We start from the raw sequence: 12,227 nt of genomic DNA on the forward strand, positions 1-12,227 counted from the left end.
ATCTATCTATCTATCTATCTATCTATCTATCTATCTATCCCCCCCATATCTATCTATCTATCTATCTATCTATCTATCTATCCCTCCCATATCTATCTATCTATCTATCTATCTATCTATCTATCTATCTATCTATCTATCCCTCACATATCTATCTATCTATCTATCTATCTATCCCTCCCATATCTATCTATCTATCTATCTATCTATCTATCTATCTATCTATCCCTCCCATATCTATCTATCTATCTATCTATCTATCTATCTATCTATCTATCTATCTATCTATCCCTCCCATATCTATCTATCTATCTATCTATCTATCTATCTATCTATCTATCCCTCCCATGTCTATCTATCTATCTATCTATCTATCTATCTATCTATCTATCTATCCCTCCCATATCTATCTATCTATCTATCTATCTATCTATCTATCTATCTATCTATCCCTCCCATATCTATCTATCTATCTATCTATCTATCCCTCCCATATCTATCTATCTATCTATCTATCTATCTATCTATCTATCTATCTATCTATCTATCCCTCCCATATCTATCTATCTATCTATCTATCTATCTATCTATCTATCTATCTATCTATCTATCCCTCCCATATCTATCTATCTATCTATCTATCCCCCCCATATCTATCTATCTATCTATCTATCTATCTATCTATCTATCTATCTATCTATCCCTCCCATATCTATCTATCTATCTATCTATCTATCTATCTATCTATCTATCTATCTATCTATCTCAGGGGCGGACTGACAACTCATGGGGCCCCTGGGCAATAGGGGATCATGGGGCCCCTGTGTCCTTGCCCAAACTCAAAAAAGCCCATGAAAAAGGTACCAGGGGCATCTCATGGGGCCCCCTACTGACCCCGGGCCCTCGGGCAGTGCCCGAGTTTCCAAATGGTCAGTCCGCCCCTGATCTATCTATCTATCTATCTATCTATCCTGCATGTTGAAATGCTTTTTGTGTATATTACAAAGTATATGTAAAATATTTTTAATGTATAAAAAAGTAATTTTAACATATATTTTTACATATATTTGTAAATGCATTCCAAAAATGTAGATTAAATGTATTTTTAAAGACATACAGTATATTTGAAAATGTATTTTTAAAAATATTTCTCATATATTTTGTAATAAAAGTGCATTTTTAAAACTGTATTGTTACTGTATTGTCTCCCACCATATTGTAAAAAGCTGAGCAAACCGTTGGCGCTGTATAAATCCTGTATAATAATAATAATACAGTATATATATTTATATACAGTGTATATATATATATATATATATATATATATATATATACACACTGCATGTTGAAATGTGTTTTGTATATATTACAAAATATATGAAATTTAAATATATTCTTCAGATTTTTTTTAACATATAAGAAAGTAATTTTTACATATATTTGTAAATGCGTTCCAAAAATGTAGATTAAATGTATTTTTAAAGACATATATTTGAAAATGTATTTTTAAAAATATTTTTCGTATATTTTGTAATAAAAGCCCATTTCCACATACAGTATATATATAGTGAGTCACACACATAGTGTTGACATTATGCCCCCTGACTTTTTTTATTGCACCCCCAGATGCGATAGGCTAGATCCGGCCCTGTACGGGATTAATCAGGAAACAAGCTGATCAGATGAGCCTTTATCTGTCCTCTTCTCCATCCCGTGTAATGGTATCAGCAGCGAGGGTCATTGTAACACGAAGATCTAACACTAGGATGTTTTTCTTTTAGGGAGTAGAGCGGACAACAAAATAATCCCACAGCTTCCACCAGAACAGCTGAGGATTAGAGAGGGGCTCTGGGGACCCCCACAGATCCAGGCATAAGAGAAGACACAGCCAATACTAGTCCAATAAGAAGAGGCGTGCAACTACAGAACAGGGGACAAATAGAGCTGCATCAAAGGCCGCTTCTGGAGTGGCTATGGATCCTTCCTCCGGCACGAAGAAGAAGGGACAGAAGATCGGCCAAATTAAGGAGGCGGCACCAACAGCAGCTGCACACAGGTAACGCAAAGTTGCTGAACAGGGTTGAAGTTGGTGTGAATACGTCTTTAGATTATCACACTGTCCTAAAATTTTCAAGAAAGTGCCATATGCATTGGATTGCATTGAGACAACTTGGATAGTAGCCTCCAATGCATCACTCCCAGGGGCGTATTTACCATAAGGCAAACAAGGCACTTGCCCAGGGCAGCATTTTTCAGGAGGGCAGCACCTCCCCCCCAGAAGAAAGGATGAAAAAGGGATACGTATTCCATGGGAACCAGATGGGATCCGAGAGAGGCTGCGGACTGCTTGATGGTGTATGTAGAGCCTGACTCTCATTCCTGGGGATGTCTGGAGATGAAGATGGGTGCAGGGGCGGACTGACCATTTGGAAACACTGGGCACTGTCCGAGGGCCCGGGGTCAGTAGGGGGCCCCATGAGATGCCCCTGGTACCTTTTTCATAAGGGGGCCGCATGAGTTGTCAGTCCGCCCCTGGATGGATGTCTCTCTATTGATGGGGGGGAGGGTAGTGGAAGTCTCTCCCAGGTGGGGGACAGTGGTGCTGTTGGTCAGTGTCAGGCTCAATTTTTGTGTTGCCTAGGGCAGCACAAATCCTAAATACACCACTGATCACACCTGAACCTTGTTGGAACGGGCCATGCACTGGAAGAAACAAAGGCATCATGCAAGCCAGGCAGCGCCGCGGCTGTTCTCAAGCATTTAAAGAGAAACATTAAAGTGCATCGAGAGCCACTTTTTTCCTAGAATTCAGAAGGGCTAGAACCCCTGTTAGGTGAGACCTAATCTAGAATTTGGGAGCTGAAGGTAATGCTTCCAATAGGGAGAACTGTTCTGATGACAACTAATAACTGAATTAGGCTTGGGTTCACACTGATGCGGTGCAGAATTTGCAGCGTTTTCTGTGTGAATTCCGCACCTCATCACAATCGCACACCGTTCATGCAAACCGCTGCGGGTGTGTAGGTTGAGTTAACAACACCCTGAAATCGGTCCGCAAAACGCGGTGCGATGTGCAGAATCGGATCGCATAGGTGTGAATAGCCATGCAATCCTATTCTAGTGCGGACCCAAAAAAGGGTCCTGCACCTTTTTTTGGTGCGGTGCAATTGTGTATGGCTCCAATCGCACCGCACACAAATCGCATGTAATTGGCACAGGAATGCGGTGTGGTTGCTGTGTGAATCACATGCAATATACCGCTCCACAGACCCGAGATGTTTACTAGGCTCTTGTTCGGAGAGATTTCAGTGAGTTATTCCTAAAAAAATGACAGGCCTACAATAGAAAAACTACATATTTCCATGCAAAAAAATGTACCGCTTTGAGCACAGAAATATGGACAGAATCAGACCACTAGGGAGGCTACAAATGCTTCTAAACGTGCATTAATCACTTGCCCTCCGGAGGATTTACCCCCCTTAATGACCAGGCCTCTTTTTGCTACTTGGCGCTGCACTAATTCAACTGATAATTGCGCGGTCATGCAATGCTGCACCCAAACGAAATTTACGTCCTTTTTTTCACACAAATAGAGCTTTCTTTCGGTGGTATTTGATCACCTGTGTGCTTTTTATTTTTCACGCTATAAACAAAAAAACACCAAAAATTTTGAAGAAAAACAATATTTTTTATTTTCAGCTATAAAAAATATATAGTAAACTCAAAGTTGGTTATAAATTTAGGCCAAAATGTATTCTGCTCCATGTTTTTGGTAAAAAAAATCCCAATAAGTGTATATTGATTGCTTTGTGTGGAAGTTATAGCGTCTACAAACTATGGTATAGATACTGCAATTTACACCATTTTTCTGCTATACAGCACTGCGCTAGTTTAACGGACAATTGCGCAGTCATGCAATATGGTACATAAATGAAATTTACATCCTTTTTTTCCCCACAAATTGAGCTTTCTTTCGGTGGTATTTGATTGCCTGTGCGGTTTTTATTTTTTGCGCTATAAAAAAAAAGGCTGACAATTTTGAGGAAAAAAAAATATTTTGGACTTTTTGCTATAAAACATGTCCAGTAAAAAAAAAATGCAAAAATCAAATTTAGTCATAAATTTCTGCCAAAATGCATTCTGTGACATGTCTTTGCTAAAAAAAAAACCAATACGTGTAAATTAATTGGTTTACGTGAAAGTTATAGCGTTTACAAATGGCGGGAAAGATACTGGGATTCTTAGGTTTTTTTTTATACTAATAATGGTGGCGACCAGCGAATTATGGCAGCGACTTATGGCGGGACTGCGGCGGACATTCTGACATTGGGGGGTACTGACTTGGGGTCACTGACATCCCCAAAAACACTAATACAGTGATCAGTGCAAAAAAAAAAAAACTGACACTGTACTAATGGCAATGGGGAGGAAGGGGTTAACTTTATTTAGCAGGGAAGGGTTATAGGAGTGAGGGGAGTGTTTTACTAGGGGGCGGGGGTGTGTACTGGGCGGGACAAGGCTGATCGAGAAAGTGAAACTATTCTTTCTCGATCAGCTCATCCTCGAGCTGACAGGGAAGTGACAGACAGCACAGCTACTGCAGCTGTGCTCTCTGTCACCGTTTACCGCCGATCGCCGGGACATAGCCACTAATGAGCAGCTGTGACCCGGCAACTGACATCTGCGGCGGTGATCCACAGGACAAATAGGGCGGCAGCGCGCCTCGCGCGCGCCCCCTATTTGTTTACAAACCGTACGTTTTAAAACGTGGTTTTGCCTGTGAGTGCCGCCCTGCCACCGTATATGTACAGTGGCTGGGCGGCATGCGGTTAAATGTGCATAAACGTGGCTAAACTGATGTTTTTTGACCTACGTTTTCCAGCGGTCAGAGGAGTTTTCCAAACGCCCCGTGTACATGAGCCCTTAAGGCTTATTTAGGTGCACTAATTTAGTTTCACCAAAATGACAACACACAGATCCCAGTTATGGCAACAAAATCCTCTAGCTCTCACATACCTTAGTTATCTTCCTGAGCACCCCGAGAAGCTGCATGCAGGCACTGATTTCCAACTCAGTATCTATCCCATGGCATGTACTTCTGCAATGAGACCTTTTCTTTTGGTCAGAGAGACTCAGAGCTTTGCACCTAAGGATATGTTGCGGCAGAGCTCCAACTTCGTAGCTGGAGGATGCCAATTGCAAACTGAGAGCCCCGAGTTCAGGAGCTCCCAGGGTGCTTAGGAAAACACAAAATGTGCAAACACTTCTCAGTGAATGCTTAGCTCAGCTTGGTAGCTTCTAAGTATAGGTTTACTTTAACTGAAAGAATTTTTATTACCGTTCATGGATAAAAGTGTAATGGCTTCAGGAGATTATCAGGACAGAGGATCATTTTTATTCATGGGGCATAGTAAGGAGTAATAATTTTCAGCGCACACCTGACTTCCTTTCCAGTAAGATCTGGTTCACACTGATGCGGTGCGGAATTCGCGGCGTTTTCAGTGCTAACTCCGCACCGCATCAGAATCGCACCCCGTTCATACGAACCGATACGGGTGTGTATGTTAAGTAAACAACACCCTGAAAGCGGTCCGCAAAACGCGGTGCGATGTGCAGAATCGGATCGCATAGGAGTGAATACTCGTGCGATACGATTCTAGTGCGGACCCAAAAAAAGGGTCCTGTACGTTTTTTGTGCGGGTGCAGTGCGAATAGAGACATACAAAATGTATGGCTCTGATCGCACCGCACACAAATCGCATGTGATTTGCACAGGAATGCGGTGCGGTTCCTGTGCGACTCACATGCGATGTACCGCATATATGTGAACCCGGGCTAAAGCTGCATAATGTAAAAAACTGTTTTCACCCAGTGTTGTTCCTGTTTGCAGCCACTTCATTTCTACATCAGTAATGGCTAAATCCAGGGGTGGACTGACAACCCATGGGGCCCCCGGGCAATAGGGGATCATGGGGCCCCTGTGTACTTGCCCACACTCAAACCACACCCAAAAAAGTCTATTAAAGGTACCAGAGGCATCTCCTGGGGCCCCCTACTGACCCCGGGCCCTCGGGCAGTGCCCAAGTTCCCAAATGGTCAGTCCGCCCCTGGCTAAATGGCATTTCGGGGCGGGTTTCCTTAGAAGTGGACTATAACTGAGTAATGTGTGTAAAATGGCCACACATATTATTATTATTATACAGGATTTATATGGCGCCAACAGTTTGCTCAGCGCTTTACAATATAACATATTCCCCATGTACTGTAGAAGCCCATCTTCCAGGGTGCAGGGCAGGGGTGTATTTACCGCAAGACAAACAAGACATTTGCCTAGGGCGGCATTTTTCAGGGGGGGGGTAGCGCCGTCCCCCGAAAGAAGGAAAGAAAGAAGGGACACACGCAACACGGCTGCTTGATGATGTATGCAGACCCTTGTTCCCGGGGATGTCCAGAGCTGTGAAGATGAGTGTCTTATGTCTTGCTGGGGTGGGGGGTTGCCAGTGTATGGGGGGCGTTGGTAGCGGAACGCTCTCTCGGGTGGGGGGGCTGGGGTGTTGTTGGTCAATGTAAGGCTCTCCTCGTGGGGGAGGGGGCTGTTGTTCGGTGTCAGGGTCTCTCCGTGGGGAGGGGAGCCAATTTTTGTGTTGCCTAGGGCAGCAGGAAACCTAAACACACCACTGGTGCAGGGACAGAGTGTTTTCACCCAATGAAAGGGTTTTCATGGCAGGATCACTGAGTACAATTATGTCAAAAAAAAAAAAAATGTTTAAAATATACTTTTGAAATTATTGTTAAAGCGGAACTTAACTCCCCAAAAGGTGTTAGTTTCATTTAACCCCCCCCCCCCCAAGCGGAATTGCGTTTTTTTCTGTGGCCCCTTCTTTTGTCATCTCTTTTTTTTTCTTTGGCCTCAATCATTGTTAATACTAATACAACTGTGATATAGCTAGAAAATCATCCAGTTTAAGTCCTCCTGCACACGGGACGTTTTTACAGCGGCTGTTTTTGGCTTTTGATGTTTTTTTCTACAGTTAGTAACCCCCCCAGCATGTTATCCTAGGTGTCCATGCACACATAGACTGTAATGAGAAATCAGCGAGCGCTCAGGATTCCAATGGGGTTAGCAGCATGTGCACTAAAAAGGAACCCAAAGACCTTATATAACATACATAAACAATAGGTATAACAATATAACAATAATAACAGGCACATCCCTTTTGATAACATGCGTGAGCACAAAACGCGTCAAGGAGGAGCCGTACGCCGTGACGTCACGCCGCCGGAGCCTCACGAAGGTTCGGCTGCTATCTTAGAGAGTGGCTGGACTCTATCCAGAGAACAGTTGCAGAGCAGTCCCAGATCCAGAGGAGGGAGTCTCTTCCTATGCTGCTTGTCTGGTCCACTTAAAGGGGGCTTCCTGCAGACCTTACAATCATTATATGATTCAACATATTGCGCTTTTACTATGCGCATCTGGTGAGTGTGCGCATTTTTATTATATCCCCAGCAAAAATGCACATCCCTTTTGATAACATGCGTGAGCACAAAACGCGTCAAGGAGGAGCCGTACGCCGTGACGTCACGCTGCCGGAGCCTCACGAAGGTCCAGCGGTTATCTTAGAGAGTGGCTGGACTCTATCCAGAGAACAGTTGCAAAGCAGTCCCAGATCCAGAGGAGGGAGTCTCTTCCTATGCTGCTTGTCTGGTCCACTTAAAGGGGGCTTCCTGCAGACCTTACAATCATTATATGATTTAACATATTGCACTTTTACTATGCGCATCTGGTGAGTGCGCATTTTTATCATATCCCCTGCATGAATTAAAGTCACATGGGTTAAAGTCACACAAAATCCTTTGATATCACCTGTGCAACAGGATCTTTATGCGGTACAATTCTCTGACCGGTGTCTGTCAGACCTTCACCATTATATGAACATTTTTTTGTCTGTTTATTGACTTTTACAGTTGCACGTATTTATTTACGCTTATCATAGCGAGCCACTTTCAGTTTATCACTTGTGTTTATTTATTTGAACCACCATTTTTACACTCTTATACACGTAGACTGTAATCAACTTTTTTGGCTGGAAAAAAACCCAGAACTAGTGGGTTTCTAGAGGACTTTTTTAGCTGTATAAACACTCGGATGCTGAAAAACGTGGCAAAATGCCGCAAAGCGGGGTTTTTGGACTTTTTTTTACCCCCCCAAATTTTTGTCGGAAAAAAAAACACAAACCCGGAAAACGCGGCAAAACACCGCTAAAAATGCAAGTGCGGAGAATGCCGCTAAACGCGGCAAAACTCAGCTACACGCTAATGTCAAAACGCTAAAAAAAAGCTGAAAAACTCATGTTTTTAACGTGACTTTACACAGCTAACATTACCAGCGTTATCAAAACGCCCCGTGTGTATGGAGCCTAAATAAATCTGAGTTCTGTGCTATCCACCCCAAGTAAAATCTAGAGAGCTCCTGACATGTTGACTTGGAAGGGGAGGGGGTCTGCCTTCTGAACCCCTAGGCAATTGAATTTCTTTCTGCCTGATGGTTCACTGATCAGTTTTAAATTTCTGCAAGGAGCCTGTGGTGGGTTTTATGGAATTCTTCTTCTGTATCAGAAACCAGAGTTACCAGATCACTGTCAATGTCTAGATGAAAAACATCTGCAAAATAAAACTCTAATGTGCTAATACTATCAATTAAAATCCGTATTGGAAATCTTGTACTACTGCAATTCACTCAGTAAAAACACTTTGGGACTAATTTATAATGAAGATTAGATGCCACTATCCATTCTTCATTCTATTCCATTGGGGTCCGCAAATTAGGGCCCGCAGTTCACAGCACATTCATAACATACAGGCTGTGGTGTATAGTCTGCGTTGCCCCATGGAGTTAGTTTTAACGTGGCAGAAAGAGCTCCGTGATTGTAGAAAGAGTCCCGTGATTGGGGAAATAGGTCACAAAACCTGGCTCTCCTGTTGTTTCCATCAACTTCTCTTCATTACTATTGTGCTCCACCAGCTTGGTTTGGTTTTTACACCAGTGTTATGGCTGCAGGACAGTTATACCTCTGCTTTGTAAATGCACCCCTAGAGTTTTTTAAACTTGTTTATCGACATGTTTTCACCTTCTTCTAGGTCAGAAAACAAAACCAATGTGAACAATGCTCCTCTAGAAAAAGATAAATCACATCCTTCTGAAGTCCAGCATCCCAAGATAAATCTGAAACTGGAGACCTGCACAGAGAAGTCGGAGACAGAAATGGACAAAACACAGCTAGACTCTGGAACGCAGAACTTATCATTGCCAAACCCTGGAGTCAACTTTGGTGTCCCCCCAAGCCCTGGGGTGTTTGACCTACAGAGCCCCGTTGTCATCATTGGTGAAGATGTCTTCCAGATTATAGGTGGGTACAGGAAGGGAAAGCACAAGTCTGGGAAAATAGCACATGCACAGCTGAAATACTTGTAAAGGAATTGTCTGAGCAAGAACCATCCATTATCAATGCATCTGGTGCTTCTGGCAGTCTCATGTTTCAAGCAGTGGGTGGGATGTTTAATCAGTAAACAGTGCAAGCACATGGAAAAAGGTAGGTTTGCAACATATGGGACACTGATAGAAGCAGGGACTGCATGCAAATGAAAAGATTTTACAGACTGGCACTTAGTTCTCTTTAACTTGAGGCAGGTTGACATACCAGCAACTCAATAACTCAACCAAAACTCCACCCAGGGGCGTATTTACCACAAGGCAAACAAGACATTTGCCTAGGGTGGCATTTTTCAGGGGGCAGCACTGCCCCCCTGGAAGAGGGGACACATGCGGCTTGGGCACCAGGTTGGATCTGAGAGAGGCCGCGGGCTGCTTGACTCTTGTTCCCGGGGATGTCCAGAGCTGTGAAGGTGTCTTTTTCTTTCTCGCTGGGAGGGGAGTGGACGGTGTATGGGGGCGATGGTAGTGGAAGGCTCTCTCGGGTGGGGAGGGGCCAGGGGTGTTGTTGGTCAATGTCAGGCTCTTTCCGGGGGGCGCAATTTCGTGTTGCCAAGGACAGCACAAAACCTAAATATGCCACTGACTCCACCCAAGCCTGCCCATGACTGACCCAATTCCATCATTAGCCAATTTCCTGAGAATGCCCTGACCCATAAAAGTCCAGAACTTGGAACTGTTGGGTAGTATAGATATTCCTGTGTTTTATATTTGCATTAAGGTCACATGCTTCTTATTTTTCAACAGATGATTGTCCCCCTCCCCCAGCCCCCTTTCCCCATCGCTTTGTGTCTCTCCGGACCGAAAGCATGTCAGATCTGTATGACCTAAACATGGATGACATTCTTGGCGGGTAAGAGAGAGCGGCTTAGTTGGACATTTTGAACAGGTTCATAAAAAGTTTAGTAAAAAAAAAATTAAAAAGAAAAAACCTTTTGAGATTTGGACAAAAGGGGATGAACTCTCAGCAGCATAACTAGAGATAGTTGTAAAAATTTGACAGAAATTCTAAACAAAACTAAACTAGTTCCAGAGCTGAGATGATATGGTGGCAAAGGTCCTCTTTTACTGCTCTTGTATTGTGTTCTGGCTCAAGCAGAACACAGTTGTAGTAGTCTGAAGGTCTGAATTTTAGATATCCAAACTTTGATGGAAGTTGAAACTAGTGGACGGCCCATTTGAAGTTTAGGTGAGATGGTTCCTTCACCAAAGCAGCTCTGGTACATAAGGACCATGTTCACAAGCAGTAAAAAGGGGTCTTCAAGAGGAGAAAATTCCATTAGAGGCACATACATTCTCCTACGCTTCCAAAGAAGCCTATGGGGCCTTGCTTTCCAGGATTAGTTATGTAAAAAGACTTCAGATTTGAACCACGGTTAGTTGATATGACTCAAACCTTTTACATGGAGAGAAAGACTAATTCTGGAGCTTTCCCAGGCATTTCCAGGTCAAGGGAGATCCTAGGGGGAATGTATTTCCCTGCTGGTCTTGGAACTCCTTGGAATACCCCAAGAACAGCTGCAGTTTCTGGCCTAGGTCTGGATTGACCTGCTTAGGCTGCTTCCCGTGCAGTCTCTAAGGCTACAATTACATCTCTTTGATTTTGTTTAGTGAAAGAATGGTGCAAAAATACAAAATTCGACTTGTTTCTTATTTTTTCTCAGCAAAATGCATCTTTGGGTAATGTGAGTAAAATGCACATCATGATAAACACAAAATGTGAATTTACTATTTTTATTTATTACCGGTACTTATATAGTGCTGTCCATTTACACAGCGCTTTACATAATGTATATACCGTACATTGTACAGTCACAACGGTGAATGTAGGCCAATAGGACCAGATAATAGAAGAGGAGAATAAACAGGGCCAATTTGCTACTGATTTTAACAGAACATGGCAGCCAGTAAGACATTGCAGGACCAGTGTACAGAGATTTGTCACCAGTACAGGATGTGTCTCATATGTCATGGTGTCCATTCTACATTTAGGGGCCGGTTTGGAGAAGTCCACATCTGCACAGAGAAGGCAACCGGTATGCAACTTGTAGCTAAAGTTCTGAAAGTCCAGAGTGAACGAGACAGGGTAAATGTGGGAGGCCCAAAATGTTCACGTCTGCAACATGTCATCCTTCTGTGTGTAGCTTTGTCCCCTGCGAGGGCTGCCATCTGTTTTTCTTTCTCGTTCCATCTCTCTTCCTATTGTTCTCTCCTTTCCTGTCCTCTCCCATCATCACTCCCCTCATCACTCCTTTCTTCTCTTCTCTCTACTCCCCTTATCACTCCTCTCCTCACTCCTCCTTCCTTTCCTTTTCTCTCCCTCCTTCACTCTTCTCCTTACTTTCCTCCTCTCATCACTCCTCTCTTTTCTCATCTTTTCTTGTTTTTTTCTCTTGTATCTCCTTCTCTACTCTTCCCTATCATCTCCCCTCATCTGTCCTATTCCACTTCTCCCTCCACTACTGTCTCTTCTCTTTCTCTTCCCCCTTCTTTCCTCTCCTCTCCTTCTTTCTCTTCCACTTTCTATTCCTCTTCCTCTTTCTCTTGTCTCCTTTTCCTCACCTCTTGCCCTCCTCTCCTCTTGCTCTTCTTTTCCTCTTCTCTTCTTCTCCTCCTCCTCTTCTGTTCCTCTCCTCTTCCTCTTCTGTTCCTCTTCCCTTCTTCTTCTCTTCCTCTCCTCTTATCTTCCCTTCCTCTCCTCTTATCTTCCCTTCCTCTCCTCTTCCCCTCCTCTTCT

At 43.3% G+C, this 12,227-nt stretch overlaps 1 protein-coding gene across 1 annotated transcript in view; it reads left to right on the plus strand.

Moving 5' to 3' along the window:
* MYLK2 (myosin light chain kinase 2) overlaps nt 1–12,227 on the plus strand; it is a 55,355-nt gene that overhangs the window by 17,698 nt on the left and 25,430 nt on the right. The window contains exons 2-5 of the mRNA XM_089662538.1: nt 1,782–2,056; nt 9,139–9,407; nt 10,238–10,343; nt 11,483–11,576. Coding sequence (XP_089518664.1) covers nt 1,974–2,056; nt 9,139–9,407; nt 10,238–10,343; nt 11,483–11,576 — 552 coding nt within the window. The 5' untranslated portion in view covers nt 1,782–1,973. The remainder of the gene's footprint in view (nt 1–1,781; nt 2,057–9,138; nt 9,408–10,237; nt 10,344–11,482; nt 11,577–12,227) is intronic.

Source organism: Staurois parvus, unplaced genomic scaffold (assembly GCF_062004578.1).
Source record: "Staurois parvus isolate SC_StPar_1 unplaced genomic scaffold, SC_StPar_1.0 ptg001490l, whole genome shotgun sequence".
Taxonomy (NCBI): domain Eukaryota; kingdom Metazoa; phylum Chordata; class Amphibia; order Anura; family Ranidae; genus Staurois; species Staurois parvus.